This window comes from Coffea eugenioides, chromosome 4 (assembly GCF_003713205.1).
Source record: "Coffea eugenioides isolate CCC68of chromosome 4, Ceug_1.0, whole genome shotgun sequence".
In the NCBI taxonomy this organism is placed as follows: Eukaryota; Viridiplantae; Streptophyta; class Magnoliopsida; order Gentianales; family Rubiaceae; genus Coffea; species Coffea eugenioides.
The window spans coordinates 4,874,216-4,898,583 of record NC_040038.1 but is presented as its reverse complement, the minus strand read 5'-3'; the positions used below and the strand labels follow the sequence as shown (position 1 = coordinate 4,898,583).

Sequence of the window (24,368 nt, the reverse complement as noted above, 5' to 3'; positions counted from 1 at the left end):
CTAGCATTGTCATGTATACGATTATTTCAAATGGATAGATCCGAAACTTTGCACAAAAGAAAGAGAAATATGTATTATGTTCAACATGAACTTGTGTGTATTTATGTCTGTTCATTATCTTTTTCGGAAGCCATTGTCCTTTTGATTTACTAAATATTTACTTAGAGGGTAAACTGCAAAACACATCAAAACTTGAGGGAACTTTTTGTTATTATCTCAAATCAAAACACATGAGAATGACTCTACGGTTGACACATCTGACATCATTCGAATATGGACAATTTTGAATTTCGAGGTTCATCAATTTTCTCACTGATTATGGTATTCTTCGACAATAGCCTAAAATTCATGCGAGCTAACTATATAATTAACTGTCCCCGATCGGCTCGGCTGGTGCTAGGATAGCCTCGTTAGATCCTGGCATCGTGTGGTCGCGGTTCGATCCCTTCTATCATCTTGTGTATCTTAAGGATTGGGTGCATAGACACAGAAAGATTAATCAAAAGGAATACTCCTGTAATGACAAAAAAAAAAAAACCTATATAATTAACTAAGTTCTAAGTCCTAAGTCCTAAGTCCTAAGTCCTGAATTTAAATTCCAAGTCCAAAGTCCTTTGAATATGACTCCTACGACGTGGCGCCATGGACCAAAATTAAGATACAGCCCAACGAAGCGAGTAAAATATATAGATCCAACTGCACCTAAACTTGGATTACTGTTACCAAATCTACCTGGGAAGAGGCCATCGTATTTATCATGTGGGCCCTCCTCTAATTTCCAGGTGTTGCTAAGCAAATCATTAGTCCCTGTATTCGTCAATAATTAAACAAACTTCTCCCCCCAAACAACACGCACAACACACACTAACCACACAGACAATCCAAGAATGGCCATTTCTTCTCCTTCCATCTCCATTCCTCCCAAACCCCCTTTCAACTTTCTTCTCTGCAAAGCCTAGCTTATTTAGAAAATCTGGTTTGTTATTGTTTTTTGTAGATTTATTTTCAAGAAAAAGATGGCAATTGTAACTGGAGATAGATACTTGGAATCCTTGGTTCGATACGTGGAGAATAACGCTGAGCCATTGATCGAAGGAAGTTTGGTTTTGAAATTGAACCCGGTTGGTTTGCGGTATGTGCAATCGAGGCTTGAGGCGCTATCGGAGCTGGAGAGCTTGCTTTCCGGAGCTCCGGTGGACTATCTCCGAGCTTACATTTCCGACCTTGGTGACCACCGCGCTCTCGAGCAGCTTCGCCGGATCCTCCGCCTTCTTCCGTCGCTTAAGGTGGTTTCTGTGCTTCCCCCTCCTGGTAGGGACCCTACTCCTTTGTCGTTGTTGCCGTTTGGGAGATTGAAGGTTCTGGAGCTTCGTGGGTGTGATTTGTCTACGTCCGCCGCAAGAGGGTTGTTAGAATTGAGGCATACTTTGGAGAAATTAATCTGCCACAATTCAACTGTATGGAATTTCCTTCGCTTAACCCAAAGTTTGATCTTTCAGTTGAGATTCTTTTTTTTTTTTTTTTTATCAAATGGATATTTTTTCTTTTATCTAGAATGTGCTTTACTGTACTGTTGGTTTCTTTAGGAAATGACAGTTTAGAATTCTATTTAACTCATAAACTGGAGTGAATGTCGTTTGTGGAAAATTTCTTGATGCTTCTAGTTCTTTTTTTTTTTCTCCCCTTTTCCATTTGTGAGCTTATATGCGTTTACTAGTCCGGAACCAGCTCTTGTGAAAAGTTTTTACTTTACTGCGCCTAAAAAATTGGAAAGTTGGAGATATAAAATTTAGGAGCAGAATATCGAAACCATCATTGATTTCAGTGGGAAATTATCTCAATCAACCAAATGAAATAAAGGAGCAACTGAATTTACATCCGAATTGGAGTTTGAAAAATATCTCAGTTTTACATGATATGCGAACAGTTTTTGGCGTGATCATTTGCGGTATTATGCACATGATTATGGTAGTTATGCATTAAGCAGTGCTAAAGATGAGGCTCTGTAGATGTCTCTGATGCTCATGTATGGCCTAATCAGAAGCTATAATTTTTGCAATATAAACATAGTTGAGCTACTTGAATAGATACATTTTAGACTACAAATCATCCTTCGCTGGTTCTTTCAAAAATGGTGAGCACTGTCTAACAGTACAGTCAGTCATCTTTCCTGATCATTAAGCTGCATGGTAAGCAGGTGATACTTATTAGCTATCTTCAGCTTGGATGTTGCAACTGAATGCATCGATTTGATATTAAAAAGGACACATTGGTCAGAAGAGAAAGAGCAAGGGAAGAGTTTTTATGCACAAAGACCCCACTTAACTATTGTTGGGTGCGAGGTCTACATTTGCCTCAATTTTCGAAAAAATTAGAAGCGAAGCTGAGCTGAGCAGCATTTCCTAGATGGATTGTAGTATTAGTATGTATCTGGAAACATGTCTTGATTTTTTTTACACTTAAAACTAACAAGCATGTTGTATGCTGTCTTGAACTGCTGGTCACCAACCATGTACATAGTGACAAAGTTCGCAAATTGTTTGGAGCTACAATGGTTACTTTTATCTTAAATCCATCAAAACATTTTTTCCCCAAATTTACGAGTGGGTAAAAAATTAGATTAGTTATCTAGAGCCAGAAGTGAAAGATGTAATTCTAGCGTTTTGCAGATTAACTCTTAAAGGAGAGAGTTAATAGACAATTATTGCATAAGAAATTGGAAGTTTCGGTCTTTGCATGTTGGGAATTGTCTCTGTCGAAAAATTGACAGGTTCAAGATGGAAGCTTGGAGATTGGGATTCCGTAGCTTTGAAGTGATTTGGGCATCGCTTAGGAGAGTCAAAACAAAAAGGAAATAAAGGAAGCAAATAAAAAAAAAAGGTAAGAGAAGAAAAATAAAGAGGGCAAAGAAACCTCTATGCCAATTGTGGGGCAAAGGTAGTGCATATAGTGCAAGACTTGTAAAATTTTGAAATAATCTGAAATTATTCAGAAGTTTGATAAAGAAGGCAAGAAATTCAAAATATTTCCTTAGCAGCATCTATTTTATATGGTTATACAGTTCCTGTATGTGATGTTATGTTTTTACTTTAATCTTTTTTCTGTTCTTGAGTTTTAGAAAGAGGTTCATCTTCTGGTTCTTCCTATTTGTGCATAACTTTCTCTGTTTCTTGTTGATTTCTGTAAAATTGAAAATTTTCTCCTTCTTTGCAATTGGTTCAGGATGCATTACGCCACGTATTTGCTAGTAGAATTGCAGAAATTAAGAATTCTCCACAGTGGAACCGCTTGTCATTTGTTTCGTGTGCTTGTAATGGCTTACTTCTCATGGATGAGTCTTTGCAGCTTCTTCCTGCTATTGACACCCTTGATTTAAGTAGAAATAAATTTTCCAAGGTGGACAATCTACGGAAGTGCACTAAATTAAAGCATCTGGACCTTGGTTTCAATCATCTGAGAAGTATTGCGTCATTTAGTGAGGTAAATTCAGCTGAAGTTGATTGTTGTTTCTTCCTCTAGTCTTCTTCTGCTTGCTTCCTTTCCTTTTCGAGCAGCAGGGAGGGGAGGGGGGTTGATGAAGATGTGCTGCATAATTCCTGTTTTAGGTGGTATGCGTCTTTTAAATTTACTGTAGCTACATTTGCCAATCACTGTATGTTGCCCTTCTTTGAGACCTAGTGGATCAGAATGCCAACTTTGATTTCAATGTACTTGTTCACAAAAACTTTTATGGACATACTAATAAGCTTTACATTAGCAATGGTATATGTGAGGGGTTAACTTTACTTGAGTTGGATAATCTATAGCTCAACAAGGAACGGGGTAGAGAAAGAAGAGCTTCTGGGGGTTCACTCCTGTATGGGATAGCTATATGAGAGTAATGAGCAGCTAAACACAGTGGTGAATTTAAACTTTATTAGGAGTTTAGTTCTATGAAAGTATCTATTTTGGGGAAGAAGGGGGTCATTTTGGATAGAGGTCATAACAATTCTAATTCCAGATGCTCATTTGCCTGATATGTGAGCATACAGAGCGATATATTTAGAAAGCTGATGCTTCTTTAGCATTAATCTCTATGGTGTGTCTCAAAAGAGTTAGTGTGCTCCTGTTTTTCTGAAGGGTACTATGTTGTATTTGTCAATACCATTCAGTCCTGTAAGGTGGTGTCCATTGTAGTCCATGGTTTGCATGCAGAAGAGAATTAGCTAAGATCAATTACGAAGTCTAAGAGATTTATGTGCCACTAATCTACTTGAACACCCAATCTTGAAGTTTTTTCCTTTTAAACTGGAGATGTGTGGACTTCCGCAATTGAATGATTCTATAGAAGTCTACACTCAATGCTCCATATTGATCTAAGTTGTTTTGCAAAGCTTTTAGCTGCATCAAAATACCTATATGGTTCAATTGAAGCATATGAAAATGTGTTTTTTTATAAATAAAGTATCTGTTTCTAGTCAAGGGAAGGTGTGAAATTGAGATCTTTCTACCAAAAAGGAGGAAAAGTGAGATGTAAAATACCCTGTTATTACATTTATGATGGCATCAAATTAGTCCAGAATAATTCTGTTAGTTGTTTTTTCTTGATAGCATAACTAGGTAGTATAGTTGTGGAAAAGATGAAAGAACAATCTGACTGATAGAAGATTGCATCAGTATCTTGATCCCCTATATAGTTATTTGAGAATTTGTTCAGGATCTGCCCACTAAGTTCATCAGTTTTGCAGGTGTTGTGTCAAATTGTTAAGCTTGTCTTGAGGAACAATGCTCTTACTACTTTGCGTGGAATCCAGAACTTGAAGTCACTTGAGGGTCTTGATGTCTCCTACAACATGATTTCCAATTTCTCAGAGATAGAGATTCTGTCTGGCCTTCCATCGCTTCAAAGCTTGTTGTTGGAAGGGAATCCTCTCTGTTTTGCAAGATGGTATCGACCTCAAGTTTTCAGCTATTTTCCTTTCCCTAATAGTGTAAGTTCGACCATATTTAGAGTCTCTCTTTTGTGGCAATTTGTTCTTTTAGTTGCCTACATAAATAATATGTGATTATGAATTTTCTCATGGCTCAGCTGAAACTGGATGAAAAGAAAATCTCCACAAGAGAGTATTGGAAACGGCAAATTATTGTTGCTGGTAGACAGAAGCAACCTGCTAGCTTTGGATTTTACTCACCAGCAAAAGATGACGGTGAATTGGATGGAACTATAAACACAAAAAGGGTAGGTAATCTCTTTTCTTTAGGCTGTCATTTATCCTTGTATCCATGTAGTCAGTTCATTTTTCAGTGCCTTCCTAGTTTGACATCTTTTCTTTGCATGCCAATTTATGCAAGAGATATGTGTTGCAGAAGAGGACATCTCGTCTTGCTAGCATTGAGAGTGAAGATCAGAGCACATGTGTGTGCTCTGACCAAGATTCAGCTTTGGGTGATAGTGAAAATCAAAGCAAAAAGGAGGATGCCAATTCGGATGAGGAAGAAATAGCTGATCTGATGAACAGGATTGAAATTATGAAAAAAGAACGGTCTGCTCTATGGTTTCAGGAATTCAAAGAATGGATGTCTCCTGTTACTCAAAGTTTTGATGATAGAAAATGCACAGGGACTAATAACGGTGTCAATGAAGAAGTGTATGTGAAAGGCAATACTAGACATAGATATCCTGGTGAGAGCTCAAGATATGTAACTGACTCTTTTCAAGCTTCTGGAGATGATAGTAGTACAAATATATTGGAATCCGATAACTCCTTTGCTGATGCATCTTTGGGTTGGAATACCCAAAGCTCACTTGATCGAATTGGTGAAGTAGCTTCAACAGTTTTCACAGGACAATCTGGTGGTGATTCTGTTCCTGTTATCAGAAGTTTTCCCATGGATAAGGAGCATCCAAAATCTTTAAAAAATCAAGGCAGCATGTCTGCAATTGATAATATGGTTGAATCCAATTCATCTTCAATTGCACCGGGTTCACCTCCTCACTACCAACAGGATATTTTGCATCGACGTCAGAACTTGGAAGAAGAATTTCTACAGTTATCTGCTGAGTCCCTTTCAGTTGCGTCCACTGATAGTGATACTAGTAGCGAGGAGGATTCTGCTGAATTTGGTTCCTGGATACCTCAGGTTGATCGATCACTGATTGGTAATTTCTCAGGAATGGGTTTGGATGATTGCTCAACTGCACTTTGCTCGGATGATGTGCACCATGAGGGAGAGAACCGAGCTTCTGCATCAGAGCAAAATGGTTTGCATGAATTAGATATAGGTACTAGAGGGATTCCTGGTGTTGAGAATGAGGCTGATTGGCAGGAGGAGAAGTTGCGAAAAAAGAAATCGAAAAGAAGAGTCGTTTCATTAGCAGAGGAGGATAATGTTGATATAGAACCAGGGCCAGTTCACAAGTCAAATGGAGATTTGGACATTTATAAAGTTGAAACAAGACATGAACATCATAGATATATATCTGGGAAAGAATCCTTATCTATGGAGTCAGATGATATGATTATGACCATTTTGAACTCAAATAATGCGAATTTTGGAGCTCCTGAATCTTGTAGACAATTTGTACGTTGCAGATGCTTGCTTCAGGAGAAATCTGAGTTGGTGGAAAGGTAATTTAATTTCTTCTCTACATCGAATTTCATCTTAGAAAAGTTTACAGTTGTATGATGCTTCTGTTCTTATGCCTGATATTGTCTCTGTAGTGCTCTTTGTCTGGAAATGCTAAATTTTGGTGAGTGAAGCATTTTATTCAACTTTTCCTCTGCTTTTGTCATGTGACCCTTGAACGTTGATGCTTAATCATGGGACACAGATAATTAGCTTGCTTTTCCACAAAATCTACACTCTTCTATTGTGAAGATGTATTAACTGCTTCTTTCAAATGCAGTGCTTATATTGATTTTACTAAACTGATAATTGTATTTTACCAATTGATAGGTCCTGGTTAAGCTTAAAGTGTGACATAATCAGAGTTCTTGCTAAATTTAAGCTAGAAGCAATAATATTGTAACCCTGGAAACTCCAAATATGAGATCTGAAATGTAAACATCGAATATCTTTTTTTTTGTTAAATTGTAGTCCTCTAGCACACTTTCTGATTGTGCCACACTATTTTCTAATTTTGACATCTTGATGACCTTTCTTGGATGTCGTATATATACATGCAAACTCATTTATTGCTTCAGTGGTTGTATGTGTGTCTTTTTGTCTGTTGGCTCTACTTCTTGTGGGATGTACTCATTCCAATTTCATGCTTCTTATTAGTTCTACCTACCTTTAAACATGTTCTGGAAATTGACTGTACTTTTATCACTTTTTCAGAAAGTGTTTGATGTAATGCTAAAGAGCAACATTATCTAGTATTTGAGGCTTCTTTTGATCTTGTTTAAGTTACATGTTTTCCTAATGCAGTGAAGTAGCCATACTGAGTGGCGTGAACAAATTTTATGTACTACTCGGTGGTGAATCTGATGGGTCAGGTTAGCTTTGTTGTGGTATGAACTGTTTGCATTAGGTTTACATTTGTATCCTTTTGATAATATGATGCATCAATGATACTGAAATACTTAACATGTAGCTTAATCTTTTGACTTTCCAGTAACCTGTTTAAAGCTTATTGGTTGTCATGAAATTGGAGATGTGAGAGAGGTTTATGTTGGTTTGGGACTTCAGGTCGTAAGGTTGGTGAGTTCAACTGTAACCTCTTGCATGCAAGCTTTTTGAACTTTTCTAAAGGTTGCGACATTTACTTGTGTTTATAGGGTATGCTGCAAAGACAAATCATATTTGTTCATTACCATGAGTGTAGAGAAATCCAGAAAATTGCTAGCTCTATTGGATTCCTTTGATTCATCTGTATTGCAGGATAACTGCCCACTCACGAGGTGATTTCTGAATCCTTGCCTAAAAGCTGAGGCTAATTGTTATGTTAAATAAATTTGAAGATTCTGTTTATCTGTGCAGTTATAATATCTTTACTCTGGTGCTGAATTTAGAACTTAAATGGCAGTTTGGAGCAGGTTCAAGTTAATATCTTCGAGAGGCATATATATGGAAGTGCAACCATGAGCATTTTTCAGTACTCAATGGTGATGTTTTGGAGCAGCAATTTAGAAGGTATGTGCTACAGTTCTTGTTTATATTCATTTTTCTATTTGAGTAAAACAATGGCTATGAGATTATCATATCGGTGATTTGTTTTCTTGTTTATTGAAATTTTTTTTGAATTATTGAAGTGATACAGAAGATACTGCAAAAAATTAAACTTCTATTAAGCAATTGAAAATTGCCAATACCATTCACTGAAAATTGGCTGTTTTTACCTACTGTTGTGGATTCCTTTGTTCCACCGCAGCCTGGTGAATGTTTCACTGGAGACTCTATGTGTAATGGATTCCCTCCCCTAATTCCTACCTTTAAGTGGATTGGACTTGGCTACAATCTAGATAAAACTACCATTCAACATTTGCTATGGGCAAGTAAGGTTACTGCATTTTTTTTTTAAGAATGATAATTTCTGTATTCTTTGAAAATTACAGAGGGTCTCTGGCTTTCAAGATCTCTATTTGTGCTCAAGTGGCAGCTACTTGTGTGTATTGAAGATCTGAAACAGTTTGGCACCCTCCCAGAGGGAAAATCTTCCTCATCCTATTTCATTCTGGATGCATCTTGTTCTATCATCAACATATCTGAGATGGTAAATCTTTTTGTTTACTGAAAAAAGTCTTCTTATGGTCATTCATCTGTATCTTTGCTTACCTTCCAAGTATGATTAGCAGTGTGATTAACAAATTCTGTTAAATTTATCATCTTGCCTATGGTGATCTGCCACTTTATCTAGGATGTCTATCATTAACTCTTTTTTTTTCTCATAATATATGCAGCATCTTATGAACCATTGTGTTCAAGTAGTTCGCTTTAAATTTCAGGTATAGACACTATAACAAGCCCAAATATATAAATTCTACATAGAGGTGGTTTAGGCCATGCTTGTTTGGTGGGAACTTGTTAAATGATTTTCAGTGTCCAGTTAGTGTTGTTGATCAAGTTGTTCAATTGAGGACATACATTTAGTTTGTGGAAGATGGATAGAAAATCTGAATAAGCCTGGAATGGCCGAGTTTTTTTTTTTTTTTTTTTTTGAAGTTTTACGTATCCTATAGCACAACGAAAAGCAAGCAGCGTCAGTCACTCCATTTAATAGAACAAATGGAAAGGGATTGAAGTCAGTTCTAGGTTTTGCTTACCTACATTTCACGTATGATTTTTCCTTTGCAGTAGCGGCGATTCAGTCAATTTGTTGCGACATACAGACATGCATGGTTAAACAGGGCTAAGATATGTTAATTTGTTGTTGTTTCATCATTTGTAGGTGATTGATAACAAGGACAGAGAGTGCATGACCTTGGCTTTACAATGTGCTTTAGATAAACAGGATGCAGGGCATGCAACTCTTACTAAGGGAAAGCCATCTTCAGGTCCTTTCACGTGGAAGTTCAAATGGTTCTCTGAAGAAAGTTTATTCAAGTTCGTGGCACTCTTAAGGGCAATTCATGCCGAATTGACCACATCACCTCTGTGTGTACGCTGGATATCATGATCAAAGAGGGAAACAGATCCTTACTTTGTATATCATAATCAAATTCTTCTCATTCTTTCGGTCTGGTACTGTTTCATAGTTCCCATTCCATTTTCTTTCTTCTTCCGTCATGGCATCCCTAGCTTGGTGCATGCCCTTACTGAGTGTAAATGAATGTACATAGTCGAATCCAAATTCTCTCTTTTGAATCTGGATGTGCATATTTCCCCTGTATAATTCATGGTAGCTTGGCTGGCTCCAGATGTAAAAAGCTGGTGGTTGTAAATTTTGTGAGATCAGTTATTGAATTAATGTGAACTATTTGACTGGGCAGAGACATCTGCACAGCTTTGTAGGGCACATTGACGTGTGTATTTTTATTTAACTACTTCCAGTCATCAAAACTTTTGATATACAATAACTTATAAAGAATATATTATCAAAAAAAAAAAAAACTTATAAAGAATATCATGGATGATTACTGATGTCATTACCAGGGGGGAGCACAACGGGTTTCTCAACATTACCCGATCCTCGGAAAAAATAATAATAAAAAGCTTTGCTACTAACAACTTCGTCAGAAGCAACTTCTCACCTGGGAAGGCAAAGAAAGTAAACTCTAGTGCTAATCTAATACCCAATTGGCAAGTCGGACGAGGAGCTGCACTAGATTATTTCCGTACACTAGTTTCTTGCAGTATCAAATAGAAATGAAGCATAATCCGAATCTTCCAATTATAACAAAGAAATCATCTATCTCCGGCTTCTCTTCGGTTTAAGCCTCTTAAAAGCCATAAATGTCACAGCAGCTGAAAGGGAATACCTTCACAAGACAAAATTACATGTCAGAAGCATCAAAGGCTTCAAAATCTGAAAATTTAAAACAAGTTGATATCCATCTAGCCTGGGTGCATATTCAAGAAGATATATGAGGAGATTAGCATCGCAAACAGACAAATAATCCAGCACAACATATGCTTTCTCATAGTTCAACAATCTCTTCCCCCAAACACACACACACCCACACCCACACCCCACCCCTCCCCCCCCCAAAAAAAAACAAAAACAAACATAGGAAAAAAGGGGTAGTGACGCTCAATAATAGCCAGAATGGAAATGAAAACCACCAGGATGCATCAGAAAATATGATTGAACACTGTAGAAACTAATCATTGGGGAAAATGAAGCTAATGCATATAGAAATAAGAAAGGAGCTCAAAATACCATGTAATTGTATAGTTTAGGTGGTCTTGAGGCATGACTGAACTACGTATTAATGTAGCAATGTCCCTTGGAACAGGGTATGGTTTGCTTGGGTCGATGTTTTCATTGATTTCTTCAATGTACAGTGTGTTATCAGGAAGACCACAAGCACGAGCAATTGCAGGTATATCGACATAAAACCACTGAGAGGAACTAGGATCATTTGCTGGAACAAATATGCTAGGCTTTTCACTGCCTCGAATGACTCCAGTTACTTCAACTGGGGAAATAGTTGGAACTTTATCCTGTCAACTTCAAAATACCATCATATAGCTTCATATGCTAGTCATTAGTCATCATCAGTCAAAGTCATCGTAAAACTAGAGGAAACAAGCTCAACAACCTCTGCCTTTTTTGATGCAAACGGCCACCATGAACCTTTTGTGTTCTCTCGAGTAGAGGAGGATGGAGCATCTGAAGTCTGTCTATCATCTGCAGGAGCCTCTAATGACTTGTCCCTCCAAGCACGTGGGACCCATCCTCTGTTGACAAGAATAGGGGACTGCAAACTGAAGGAAAAATTAAACTATGATATGGATGAAACAGATGTACTTTCTGAACATCAAGAAGCACCCCAGAGCCATCATTAAGACATAATCATCAATTAATACAAAAGAAAGATACTTATTTTTATTGGAAGGACACATGATTAATGTTCACACATAAAATTTACGCTAAATCTAAGACTACTGCTAAACAAATTCTACAAAAGTAGAATAAAAGCAACCAATGCTGTAACTCTGTCTATGCAAAACACAACCGCCTGCAGAACTAAAAGTCTTTAGCAATTCTTACCTCTCAGGGTTCCCAGGGATAGGCAAGAGAGGAGTGATGAGATAGTATCCATTTTCAGTAACTCCTGAAATACTTCTGGAACGCGGGCCAATATAAATTGACCTCTTCTCGTCGAAAACTCCTTTACATTGTACCCTCCTGAACTCCAAAGAAACCAAAGTTTCACTTGAAGGTGCAACCTTGTCGCACTTAAGTGGCTCCACTCCTAGCCTATTCTGCCTATATTCCAGCATTTTAATCTGTACATACAACAGAGCCCTCAAGAACAAAACTTATTTTTCAATCCTATATAACTTCGTAAACAAACCAAAAACCAAACAACAGTCTTATATCTGAATTGTTACAAATGTACTACTAGTATATGTTAGACACCAAGGAAAGGGAAATGAAAACTCTTTAAGAGCTACGTGAATTAATTAAACTGGGATAATTTCTCCTCATGGAGTATAATAGCACATAAAAGCAGTACCTTTTCTTGTCTTCTGAAGATTTGCCAAGTGCCGAGGCCAAAAGTGATAGCTCCTGGTATGAAAAGCAACAGCTTTGACCACGCCGACCTCCTCTCTTGCTCTGACGAGTAAAATTAGTAATAAATTAAAAACTACGGATCCTTCTTCCATATCCAAAAGGAACTCAGAGAAAATGTAGATAAATAGTGCATTCTGTCTTCAATCATCCGGAATAAAGAAGTGCCACAAGCACGCATTTTTTTATTTAAAAAAAAAAAGGTACAATTTCTTGAGGAAAATTAGAAAAGGACATCAATTTACACACACCTGGAGGTGGAGTAGTGGGAGAGGAGATGGAGGGGGCTGAGGTGGAGAAGGAGGAAAGCGGAGGAAGTGGGGCCCGAACCCATTGCGATGGAAGGGTGGTGGGACTCCTGGAAACACCTTGGCGGAGAGTTCTTGCTAGAGTTTTGGAGATGGAAGCTGCCGCCATGTTGCTGCTGACATCTGAATCGACAGCGTATGATACTGGGGAGGGGAGCTGGATAAGGGGTTTAGCCAAATCAAATGAACTTCCAAGAGGAAGAAGAAGAAGAAGAAAAAAGGCCAATGGGTTTACTATTTGGAAGGGTTTTAGCCTTTTATGCCTTTTGCAGCTCAGAATTGGGCAAATTTGAGTTTTGATTCCCCGGTCATGTAACAAGCTCAGTGGCTACCAAAAAAATTTAAGGCAGTGTCAAAACACTTTTGTTTTAGTAGGATTTATATATTTTCTAGTTATTAATACAAGCTTTTTTAGGTTTCCTCTCTCCTCTAGTCTAAGATAGAATATATTATATAATTATTATCATTTAAAAAAAAAATTCCCAAGCCATGTTTAGTGCTATTTTTTTTTATAAGTACACGGATCTTTCTTTTCGTCCTTTTTTTTTTATTTCTTCAAATGATGGATGAGAAAATTCATCGCATCATTTTTATTTTTTATTTTTTTTTGGGTTCAAACGGAACTTGCATTTTCATTCACCAGTGGTTGTCTGCTCTGCTCAAGATGTAATGGCCCATAGATCAGCAATAGAATAATTGTCATGCAGCCCGAAATAAGATCCAATCCAAGAAGGCCCATATTCCGAAGATTAGGGCTCTACTGCAATCCCATATCTACCAACTAGATAAGAGAACAACTCAAGTTCTCCATTGATGCCAAGTGTCAAGGTCTCATTTGAGGAAACAAATTTCATTTCTTTATTTTGGACATTAAAGAGAGAGAAATGTCTATTTGAGCCTTGGTATTGAAGTTCAAAGGCCTAATAGTTCCTCACTATTTAGGGGCTAATTGGTAAAAATAGTTGAATTATTTTCATTTGATTCTTTTGTTTGGTTTTTAATTGGTGAGAAAGGTCAATTGAATCCTTTTATGAAAACTAGCTTTTTAAATAGTTGCTAACTATTTAGGGTTATTTTTGTCCATTTAAAATTATTCCTTTTATATTTCTTTGGTCAAATGTAAATAGTTGTAGACTATTTGGGTGTTCTTTTATCACATGGGGTATTTTGAATTATATTATATCTATTAAATAAATATTCCTAATTATAATATTCCTAATTAAATATTCCAAATGTAAAAGCCGTTAGAACTAATGTGCCAGCCAAAGTCTTCCAAAGAAAGATTACTTCTCCACGTCTTTGTTCCCTGCATTATAGAGCTATGACGATGAATCCACTCATCGATTTCTAAGCACGTGACTCCAGTCTTTTCTCGTTCCAAACTGTGGGCCATTTTTGTACTAAAAAACAGTGAGGAAAGGAAAAGGTTTCGGCCCCTTTTTTGGTTTGACAGAAACCAACGAAGTCAAATAAATGGTCTTATTAGTCACTGAAGTTTTTCTTCATTTAGGCAGAGTTTCCTTCCTCTTTCTTTGCGTCGCATAACCTCTTCCTTTTCGCTGATTAGTATCCAGCTATATGAGCCTACAAAATGTTCAGTTTTCAGCCAATTCCTTCAACAATTAATTGTCCTTCCTTTTGATTGCAACCCACAAATTCCTCCGCACGCACGTGAATTTTTGTTTTCCCCCAAAAATTAGGTCACTGAAATTTCTTTCCCCAAAATCTGCGAGCCTGCAAAATTTTCAGTTTTCTGCCAATTGTTCCAGCAACTAATTGTACTTCCTTTCGATTCACTTCCAAAAAATCCTCCTCATCCACGTGAATTCTTCTTTTTCCCCAAAAACAGCTCATTTTAGGTATGGCTACTGTACCGAGTTATCATCCATGGTACAGCTTTCAGAACTTACTATTTCCAGCCGTATATATACATTTGTTTCCCACTTTTTGCCGATATTCAGAAGAGGAGCAAACAAAATCTAGGTATGTTTCTATTTTCTCTCTTCTTATTTTTGAGTTGCAATTTTTTTACTTTGAATGTTCTTCTCTCCTGTTTATCATTGGCTTCCGTTAATTAGACACTGTCATGTGTTTCATATTATGCATAAAAGAATGATTATGATGTAATTTGCGCCGTACTCTAACGCACTGGTCGGCAGATTCGCTGTGGGCCGGCCTTCTATGGAGTTCATTCGGAAGTTCCTTGTTTCGTTGGGGCTGCGTGGTGCGTGCCCGATTGGGTTATTAGATTCCAAGCACATTCTCTTACGTCCAGCCGAAGAGGAAGATTACACCAGGCTTTGGTGTCGCAAGTCTTGGTACGTGGGCAAGTTTCATATGTCCCTGTCGAAATGGACAATTGATTTTCAACCAGGAGCGGAGTCTTCAATCGCCCCAGTTTGGATCAGCTTTCCGGGTCTTCCCTTGCCGTTTTTTGAAAAGCAATTCCTGTTCAAGCTGGGTACATTACTCGGTCGCCCGTTAAAAGTGGATGAAGCTACGGCTTCATTGAAACGGCCGTCTGTTGCCCGTATATTGTTGGAAGTCGATGTTTTGCAGTCCCTTAATTCCAGGATTTGGATTGGAGATGATCAGTGGGGTTTTTGGCAGCAGATTGAGTACGAAGATGTTCCTTCATATTGTGCTTTTTGTTCGTTGATTGGTCATACGGAAACCACCTGCCATCGTAAACATCCGGATTTGAGGCCTCCGCGCCGTGTTAAACCAGCCCCCGCTAAGCCTCAAGTCACCCAGGTTTTTCAACCTAAGGGGATAGTGGATGAAGTTATTCCTGTTGCGGATCCTGGGATTGAGGTTGTCCAGGGAGTACGGGAGCCTGACTTTGGTAATTTAGCACTGGCTGTTGCTACGTCTTCCAACCCTTCTGGGGGACAGTCTTCTCATATTGGTGATCATGTTTCTGGTCGTCCGACCGACTCTATGGGGGCTGCAGATTCGCAGAATGTGCTCACCGTTGTTTCCCAGGAGTTGTTTTCGTCGGATAAACCGTTATCGGATAATATCCCCATTGGTGGTGGGGATGTCTGTCTTCTGTCTTCAAAGCCTACATCTTTTTTACAGACCAACGAGCGCTTTTCTTCTTCCCTTTCGCCTACACGACATCCTGGTCCTCGACTGGTGCGGTCTAATTCTGCAGGCCGTTCAGGGGTACAGATGCTGTCATTAGCTGAGCTTAAAAGTTTTCAGGATCGACTGCCCAGCAGACTTCAAGCGTCTAAACTTTGCTGCGAACAGTTTGTTGCTGGGATGCCTATGAAGGATACTGACTCTCAGCTATTACAAGAATTGACTCAGGGACACAAGGGTCGTAGTAGACAACCCAGGAAGCGGGAAGGTACGGTTTCATCTGCGCATTATAATTTACGGTCTAATAATGTTAGATCCGATTAAGTTTATAGTATGGAATATTCGGGGTGCTTCGAACAAGGAGTCACTTCGTTATATTCGTAGCACTTGTAGATCTAATCATATTAGGTTGCTGGTTCTGTTGGAGCCATTAGCGAATGCTTCTCATTTGGACAGTGTGCAGCTATTCTTGGGGTTTGATTTTGCTCGGTCCTTCGTAAATAATAAAATTTGGATATTCTGGTGTTCGGATGTTCGCTATCAGTTTTTAGAAGCTGCGGATCAGTTAGTCCATATAAATCTGTCTTTTCCTTCTGGTTCTTCTTTTGTTATTTCGGCTATCTATGCCAAGTGTAGCAGAATTGGTAGGAGGCGCCTGTGGGAGGCTCTGGAGCAATTTTCCACGACCATTACTATTCCATGGATCGCGATAGGCGACTACAACGTTGTTTCTTGTGCGGAGGAGAGGATTGGAGGATCGCCTCCGAATCTTCGTGATTTGGAGGAATTTAACTCTGCAGTAAATCGGAGTGGTCTTTTTCCAGTTCAATTCGATGGGTCTGCTTACACTTGGACCAATGGTCGCATGTGGCAGCGTCTCGATAGGGCGCTCGTTAATGGCGTTTGGCTGTCTGAGGTTGACATGACTCGAGTAGCTCATCTCCAACGAGGGCGGTCAGATCATTGTCCGTTGCTGGTCAGGGGGGGAGGTTTGTCTTCAAAGCGGTCCTCCTTTCGCTTCCTTAATGTCTGGCGAGGGCACTCCACTTTTCACCAGACGGTTAAGGCTGCGTGGGATCAGCCTGTCTCTGGAGTGGGAATGCAGAAATTCTTTAATAAGTTGCAAGTGGTTAAAGGAGTTTTAGCTAAATGGAATATGGATGTCTTTGGGGATATCCACCAAAGGGTCAGGGTGGCAGCAGACAATTTATTGGCCAAGGAGTTGTTGTATGATCAGCATAGAGATGAGTTGTCTAGGACGGCGGTTAATGAGGCACGGGCAGTTCATTCTCGGGAGCTGGCGGTAGAATGTGAATTCTGGAGACAAAAGGCTGCGATCAAATGGATCAAGGAGGGGGATGCTAATACCTCCTTTTTTCATGCAACAGTTAAGCAGAAACGTAGCTCTAATTTTATTGCACGAATTAGGGGAAATGGGGATAGTTGGGTTGATACGATCGGTGACATTAAACTATCGGCCAGTGAGTTTTTTTCTACCTTGTTCACAGCAGACCGCGGGGTTTGTTCTAGCGTCAGGCCGGCCCTTGATCTGCCCAAGATTACACAGGAGGAGAATGACATGCTGCTGCAACCACCATCGGTAGAGGAGGTGTACACGGTGATTAGTTCACTGGACTCTCAGAGCGCTGCGGGCCCTGATGGATTTGGAGGGGGTTCTATCAAAGTTGCTGGGAGTGTATCAAGGACGATTTCATGGATGCGGTGAAGGATTTTTTTGCTGGTGCTACAATGCCTCGTGGTTTTACTAGTACCACGATCACTCTATTGCCTAAAAAAGAGGGTGCCTGTGAGTGGAAGGATTTTCGGCCAATAAGTTTGACTAACGTTAGTTCGAAGATTATTTCTAAGGTTTTGTCTACCCGCATTAATCAGCTACTCCCTAAGTTAATTCTAGAATTTCAGACTGGTTTCATACCGGGCAGGGGTATACAGGATAATGTTTTATTGGCTCAGGAATTAATTTTGGATTTAGACAAGAAGCTGCGACACCCTAACGTAATTTTGAAATTGGATATGGAGAAGGCATATGACAGGGTGGACTGGGGGTTTTTATTATACATGCTCCGTGAATTTGGCTGTAAGGAGGGTGTGGTAGATCTGATTTTTCGATTGATATCCAACGTTTGGTTTTCTGTGTTGGTTAATGGGGAGCTCACGGGTTTCTTCAAATCATCTAGAGGGGTTCGTCAGGGGGATCCCTTATCTTCCACTCTTTTCCTGTTCATATCTGAATTCCTTGGACGTGGTCTTCAGCAGTTGGTCTCTAGCAATAAGGGTTTTAGGTTCTTGTCTAAAGGAGGGCTGGTCCCGTTTCTTGCGTTTGCTGATGACATGGTTATTTTCACGCGGGCGTCATCTGAATGTCTGCAGGCTGTGTCCTCTTTCCTGCGGCTGTACGAAAATCTATCAGGGCAGAAAATTAATCTCTCCAAGAGTCGCTTCCTTTGCTCGTCCAAGACTCCTTCGGATGTTCTTTCGCTAATTCAGCAGCTAACGGGTTTTCAGCAGCAGTTTTGGCCTGTTAAATATTTGGGAATCCCACTTTCTCTTGGCCGTAGCAAAAGTATCCTTTTTGATGGAGTCCTTTCTTCCGTTAGAGCCAAGCTTCATCATTGGAGTTCTCGGTTCCTCTCTGGGGGGGGGAAGCTCATTTTGCTTCGTCATGTGTTGAATTCAATGCCTCTATACCTGTTGCAGGTTTCTAAGCCAACTAAGGGGATTTTTCTTAGGCTAGGCAGGCTGTTTAATGCGTTCTTGTGGGATGGAAAGGATGGTAGACGGATTCATTGGGCTTCATGGGAGAAGTTATGCTTTCCAGTCGACGAGGGGGGGTTAGGCTTTCGCTCTTTGTTGGATTTGGAGAAGGCGTTTGCAATGAAGTTATGGTGGAGAATACGCCAAAAGAATTCTCCGTGGTCAAGATTTATGTATTGTAAGTACATTGGTGGCCAGCATCCACTTTTGGCTACGGCTGGGGTTGGGTCGGCAACATGGAAACGTGTCTGCTCGGTTCGGACTATAGCTGAAGCTAATATTCGTTGGCGCATTGGAGAGGGGTTCATCGATTTGTGGCATGATCGATGGCTTTTTGACGATCCACTTAGTGAGCGGGTGGATGGCGTGGCTCCTCATTATTTAGTAGCTGAGTTTTATAGCTCTACGGGGTGGAATGTTGACCGGCTTCTCCAGGTTCTACCTCGATCGGTGGTTCGAGTTATTTCTCAAACAATAGTTGATCCGACGCTTAAGGATGAAATGGTGTGGGTTCCTTCGGCGGATGGCACGTTCACTGTGTCGTCAGCCTGGGAATTAATTCGCCAGCGGCGTAATCGGTCAGTAGTGTGGCGTGGCATCTGGGGTCCCCTGCTGCCGTTAAAAATGTCGTTCCTAGTTTGGAGGATTTTGGCTGATTTTCTTCCTTTGGATGATAAGCTGCGCTGTCGGGGAATTTCCTTGGTTTCCAAATGTGATTGTTGTGGGGCTGCAGAGGAGTCTTCACACCATATTTTTGTGCAGGGCAGATTAGCAAGGGATGTTTGGCGGTATTTTTTCCTAGCTTGCGGAATCCCCTGGACGTCTTTCTCATGTGTTTCTTCGCTGCTAGTGGTGTGGTTTCAATCTTCGAGGAATGGGAGATTGGACCATGTTCGGTGTGTTATACCTGTTGTAGTGTTGTGGTTTCTGTGGCGGAGTAGGAATAATGCTCGGTTCGATAATACCCCTGCTACCTGTTCTAGAGTTATTTTCGATATCAATGGTTGGTTGGTGGTTGCGGGAGCTACACGTATGTTAAGCACAGTTCAGTTGGAAGGGGATATGGATACGTATTTTGCACGGTATTTTCGGATCAAACCAGCCAAAACTCTATGTCCAAAGGCGATTTCGTGGTTGAAGCCTCCTCGTGGGGTACTCAAGTTAAACACCGACGCTAGTGTGTTAAATGGGTTGGCTAAAGGTGGTGGAGTGATACGAGATTCCGAGGGGAAGATGATTGGTGCTTTTTATAAGGAGTTCGGCGAATGTGAGGTGATACAGGCGGAGGGCTTGGCAGTGTTGGCTGGTCTACATTTTTGTGTTGGGTCGGGTTTGTCTGATATTTTAGTAGAAGTGGATTCTCTAGCGTTGGCACGGCTGGTTATTAGCTCTTCGGTTGGTAAGTGGCCCTTGTGTAATGTTCTAAGCCAAATTCGGTTGTTGCTTTGCAAGGTGAAGGGGACCATTGCTCATGTCTTTCGTGAGGCGAATGCAGTGGCAGATAGTTTAGCGGCGTTATCTCTGGGAAATCCATATGTTACTTTCAATTCTCACCACCTGCTTCCTACTAGAGCTCGGTCTTTGCTTAATTTGGATGCTGTAGGGTTTCCATATATTCGCAATCCTTAATTGCTATAGGCTCTCCTAGGTTGAAGGCATATATTGCAGGGTGAAGGCATGTATTGAAGGGTGGGATTTTTTCCTCCTTCGTATGGTTACCTATTATTAATAAAAGTTGGGGTTTTCTCCCCCTTTAAAAAAAAAAAAAAAAAAAAAAAAAAAAAATGATGTAATTTATCGATTAACTTATGTTTATTTTTTTCTCTGTTTTTATTGATTTCAAATGTTGCCAACTTTTGCCAACATTCAGCCAAGCAAAGAAAATATAGGTATGTTTCTATTTTCTCTCCTTCCATTTTGAACTGCAATTTTTTTGTTTCATTATTGTTGCATCTGTCTATTGTCTTCCGTTAATTAACGACCTCCATGTGTTTCATGTTATGCTATGATGCTTATTTTTCGGATTAGCTTATGTTTATTTTTGCCTCTTTTTTAATTTCAAATGCTGCATGATGTTGTTACCTGTTTATGTATTGAAAAATTACATAATTTAGTGTTATTGGAGTTTGGGTTATTAAGGTAGTCATTCTATATATATTAGTTAGTTTTAGCTATTCTAGGATGCTTTGATTTTGTCATTGTTGTGTGCCTTTCGCTTAGTATCTTACTTCCTTTATAGTATTTATAGTAAAATTAGATTTTGATCTTTTGTGTTCCATAATGAAGAAAAAAAGAAAATTTAGTTCAAGTTTTAGACTGATAGATGAGATATTTGATGATGCTTTTGATCTAAGCATGTTAGAAAGAAGCAAAAAGAAAAGCTTAAATATGCTGACTGAGCATATGAAGTTTACTGTCGATTCTTCTGTTTCTCAGCCATATTCTCCTTTTGTAATCAATAGTGAGAATGACATTTGTGAAAATCACTTTGTTGAAACATGTGTTTCACAAAATCACATCGATAGGAATCTAATTCTGCCAACTGATTGCAGAGGTAAAAATGTTTGCTTCCCTCCAGAAAATGCTGGAGGAATTCATTATACCTCTGATTCTATTGACAATCATTGTTTGTTTGCAATGAATTCATCTTTAATCAAACTGTCTGATGTTCAGCTTGCTGGTTCATCACAAGTGAACTGCAATGAGCAATCATTTGTTATAGGAAGTCAGTTTCAGAGTGAGCAAGTCACAAATGTTAAAGGGAGAAATGGTTATTCTGAAATACCAAATCTAGACATGCAACTAACTAATTATACTCCTCCCCTCTTTGTGAATAAGCATATACCTATAATAGGTAGTACTCCAGTTATATCTTATAATAACAGGCCTCTTGAATATTTTGACATATATGCTGGCGAGGTGATAAATAAGAAAGAATATAGAAGACAGGCCTACTTTAGATGGAAAAAGAAAAGATTCAGAGCAAAGTCTAGATCAATTGCTTCTACAAATATAATTGAAAAGCAAACAAGCACCACAATTGTTAATCATTGTTCCTCAGTTGTTGATGTTCAGCATAGTTCTCAATGTCGTTCGAAGCATCGCAAATCATCTCTGAAAAAAACTCAGCCAGGTCTAGAGTTAATACTTTTTAAGTTTTCTAACATGTTTTTCTCCACTGCCATTAAAATCAATTGAATGGTTTGATTACTAAATGCTGTAAAATAATTGTATTTTAGGAAGAGGGTGCAAAACAGGAAGAGCTTTGTTGGATATAATTCCTAACAAAGCTGATATCCTACCAACCCAATTAGATTGTCCTCATTGCGGAGCGAAGAAGTTTTTTTCTGAGACAGCATATTTTTGTTGTCAAGATGGTGAAGTTGTTTTAGCTTGAAACAAAATTCCAGATATCTTTAAAGAGCTATTGACTTCATCTTCACAAGAGGCACAATCTTTTAGAACTCTTAGTAGAACGTATAATAATCATTTTGGATTCACTTCCTTCGGTGTTAAAACTGATCTGACTCTCTCAAAAAGGAATAAAGGAATTTACACTTTTAGAATTCAAGGACAAATATATCATTTTCTGAATGATTTCAATTCAAGCAATGGTCATAGTAATAATTTACAGTTATATTTCAATGATTTTGAAACTGAAGTAAGCAATCGATTAGCAGCTTGTCCTAGACTATCTGAAAGTGTAATTAGAAAAATTATGCAAGTTCTTGAGTCTAATCCATATGCAAAATTTTTTAGAAATTTAAGAGAGGTACCTAATTTAGATAACTACTACATTGTGTTAAAAACTCTGTCCGGTGTTGATCAAAGAGTTTATAATAGACCAACAACTTCACAAGTTGCTGGTTTGTGGGTTGAGGGGCAAGAAAATGGAGAAATCGGCAGGCGTGATATTAGAGTTCATACCCATAGTGGTGCTTCAAAAAATATACAGTACTATTATGGATGTTATGATCCACTCCAATATCCAATACTTTTTCCTTTTGGTGATCTTGGCTGGCACCAAGGAATACCAAAGAAAGGAGCAAAAGTATATGGAAGAAAGAGGAAAAATAGCAACCTGTAGCAGATTTGATTTCCCCTGCAAATGCTACTACAGCAGAACAATTAATCCAAAATGAAGAACATGGTTAGTACAATAACTATATACCATGATCTTTCATTTTACATATTTAATATTTATGATTAGACATTTAATGATGTACTATTATTATTTGCACAGCAATGGAAAGCATACATGAAGATCCAAATTTTGTGTCCCTTCGAGAATATTATTGTTATAAACTTCAGATTTGGGACAATGATGAATCTTGGTTATTACATTTTGCTCGACTTCTACAACAATATATTGTTGATCAATATGTGAAGCTTGAGACACAAAGACTCGACTTCTATAGATTACAACAAGAGGAAATTAGGAGAGAGTTCTTGAAAGGCATAATAGATGCTTTAGGATCAGGTAAGAGTCAAGCATGTAATGTTGGTCAGTGTATCATATTACCACCATCCTTTATTGGAGGGCCAAGAAATATGAGACGTAAATACATGGATGCAATGACATTAGTACAAAAGTATGGTAAATCAGATATATTTCTGACCATGACTTGCAATCCTAATTGGCCAGAAATAAAAGAATACTTAATAGACAAAGAAGAGGCACAAAACAGACCAGATTTGCTTGCTAGAGTATTTCATGCTAAGTTAGAGCAGCTTAAAGATGAACTTTTGAAAAAATGCATCTTTGGTGAAGTAGCAGCTTACACTTATGTCATTGAATATAAAAAACGTGGACTACCACATGCACATTTCTTGTTAATTTTAAAGTCAAAATTCAAGATGTATACCCCTCAAGAATATGATAAAATTGTCTGTGCTGAGATACCAAATAAAGAGGAAAATGAACATCTATATAATTTGGTCATTAAACATATGCTTCATGGACCATGTGGTTCACTTGATCCAACAAGTGTATGCATGAGAAAAAATAGAACTTGCAAGAATAATTTTTCTAAAAATTTCTGTGAGGAAACTATTCAAACTCTGAATGCATATCCTGAATATCGAATGAGAGATGATAGAGTTCAAATTAAGATTAAATCAGTTCTTTTAGATAATAGATGGGTTGTACCATACAATCCATATCTTTTGGCTAAATTTGATTGCCATCTTAATATTGAAATATGCTCTACAATTAAGGCAGTCAAGTACATTTACAAGTATATCTATAAAGGTCATGATAGAACTAACTTCTGTGTAGTAAATAATAAATCTGATTCAGAAATTGATGAAATTAAATAATATGTATCAGCTAGGTGGGTTTCTCCACCTGAAGCAGCCTGGAGAATTTTTAGATTTTGTATGAGTGAAATAAAGCCCCCTATTATTCATTTACAATTACATTTGGAGAATTATCAGCCAATGAGTTTCAAAAAAACAGCTAATCTTCAAAATGTTGTCAATAACTATCATTTGAAAAAAATAATGCTCACTGAAATTTTTTACATGAATAGGGCAGATAAAGCAGCTCAGGATCTAAATTGTACTTATGTAGAGTTTCCTGATCATTTTGTCTGGTTACCTAATAAAAAATACTGAAAATTGAGAGAAAGAGGTGAATCAATAGGCCGAATAATGACTGCTCATCCTTCTGAAGGAGAACGATACTACTTGAGATTACTCTTATCAAAGGTTCGATGTCCAACTTCATTTGATGACTTAAGAACCTTTAATGGAGTTCAAGTAGAAACGTTCCAAGAAGCAGCATTAATTCGAGACTTGTTACAAAATGATAACAGCCAAGAAATCTGTTTACAAGAAGCCTCACTTTTTCATATGCCCTACGAAATGAGGCTACTTTTTGCAACACTTTTGGTTTATTCTTGCCCTAATGACCCAAAGGCATTGTGGCAAAATTTTGAATCTTCTTTGTCAGAAGATTTTGCCAAATGTTCAGCAATGACATCTGCACAAGTGAAAAGAAATGTCTTGCAACAAATTGATGGATTTTTGCAATCCAT

General features: G+C 38.5%; 3 protein-coding genes across 6 annotated transcripts; 2 read left to right on the top strand and 1 right to left on the bottom strand.

The window, feature by feature from the left end:
- Positions 1–846: 846 nt before the first annotated feature.
- On the top strand, positions 847–9,937 carry LOC113768720. Of its 4 annotated transcripts, none has more exons than XM_027313175.1 (12): positions 847–1,457; positions 3,223–3,480; positions 4,728–4,970; positions 5,069–5,218; positions 5,347–6,608; positions 7,411–7,478; positions 7,598–7,679; positions 7,761–7,883; positions 8,009–8,115; positions 8,538–8,695; positions 8,883–8,927; positions 9,371–9,937. In XM_027313175.1, exons 1-12 carry the CDS (start codon positions 1,017–1,019, stop codon positions 9,596–9,598), a joined length of 3,165 nt encoding a protein of 1,054 aa, XP_027168976.1. In that variant the 5' UTR covers positions 847–1,016; the 3' UTR covers positions 9,599–9,937. The 4 variants fall into 4 exon arrangements, with proteins under 4 accessions (XP_027168976.1, XP_027168975.1, XP_027168977.1 ...); XM_027313174.1 differs by having other exon boundaries at positions 5,332–6,608; XM_027313176.1 differs by lacking the exon at positions 8,883–8,927 and having other exon boundaries at positions 5,332–6,608.
- Positions 9,938–10,055: 118 nt separating this feature from the next.
- Positions 10,056–12,726, bottom strand: LOC113768354 (surfeit locus protein 1). Its single transcript, XM_027312680.1, has 6 exons — positions 12,412–12,726; positions 12,105–12,205; positions 11,636–11,874; positions 11,184–11,349; positions 10,802–11,085; positions 10,056–10,400 (listed from the first exon to the last, which is right to left on the bottom strand). The coding sequence occupies exons 1-6, from the start codon at positions 12,575–12,577 to the stop codon at positions 10,331–10,333; spliced, it is 1,026 nt and encodes a 341-aa protein (XP_027168481.1). The 5' UTR covers positions 12,578–12,726; the 3' UTR covers positions 10,056–10,330.
- Positions 12,727–22,575: 9,849 nt separating this feature from the next.
- Positions 22,576–23,649, top strand: LOC113767954. The gene has a single exon (XM_027312160.1). It carries the CDS (start codon positions 22,576–22,578, stop codon positions 23,647–23,649), a length of 1,074 nt encoding a protein of 357 aa, XP_027167961.1.
- The last annotated feature ends 719 nt before the right edge of the window (positions 23,650–24,368 follow it).

Bases quoted from the DNA above. Each gene is read 5' to 3' on its own strand.
- LOC113768720 (XM_027313174.1), top strand. From the start codon at position 1,017: ATGGCAATTGTAACTGGAGATAGATACTTGGAATCCTTGGTTCGATAC. The intron at 1,458-3,222 runs GTATGGAATTTC...CAATTGGTTCAG, and splicing joins TAATCTGCCACAATTCAACT to GATGCATTACGCCACGTATT. The intron at 8,696-8,882 runs GTAAATCTTTTT...TAATATATGCAG, and splicing joins TCATCAACATATCTGAGATG to CATCTTATGAACCATTGTGT.
- LOC113768354 (XM_027312680.1), bottom strand. From the start codon at position 12,577: ATGGCGGCAGCTTCCATCTCCAAAACTCTAGCAAGAACTCTCCGCCAA. The intron at 12,206-12,411 runs GTGTGTGTAAAT...TTTACTCGTCAG, and splicing joins TCCCACTACTCCACCTCCAG to AGCAAGAGAGGAGGTCGGCG. The intron at 11,086-11,183 runs GTTGTTGAGCTT...TGAAGTTGACAG, and splicing joins TTGCATCAAAAAAGGCAGAG to GATAAAGTTCCAACTATTTC.
- LOC113767954 (XM_027312160.1), top strand. From the start codon at position 22,576: ATGGAAAGCATACATGAAGATCCAAATTTTGTGTCCCTTCGAGAATAT.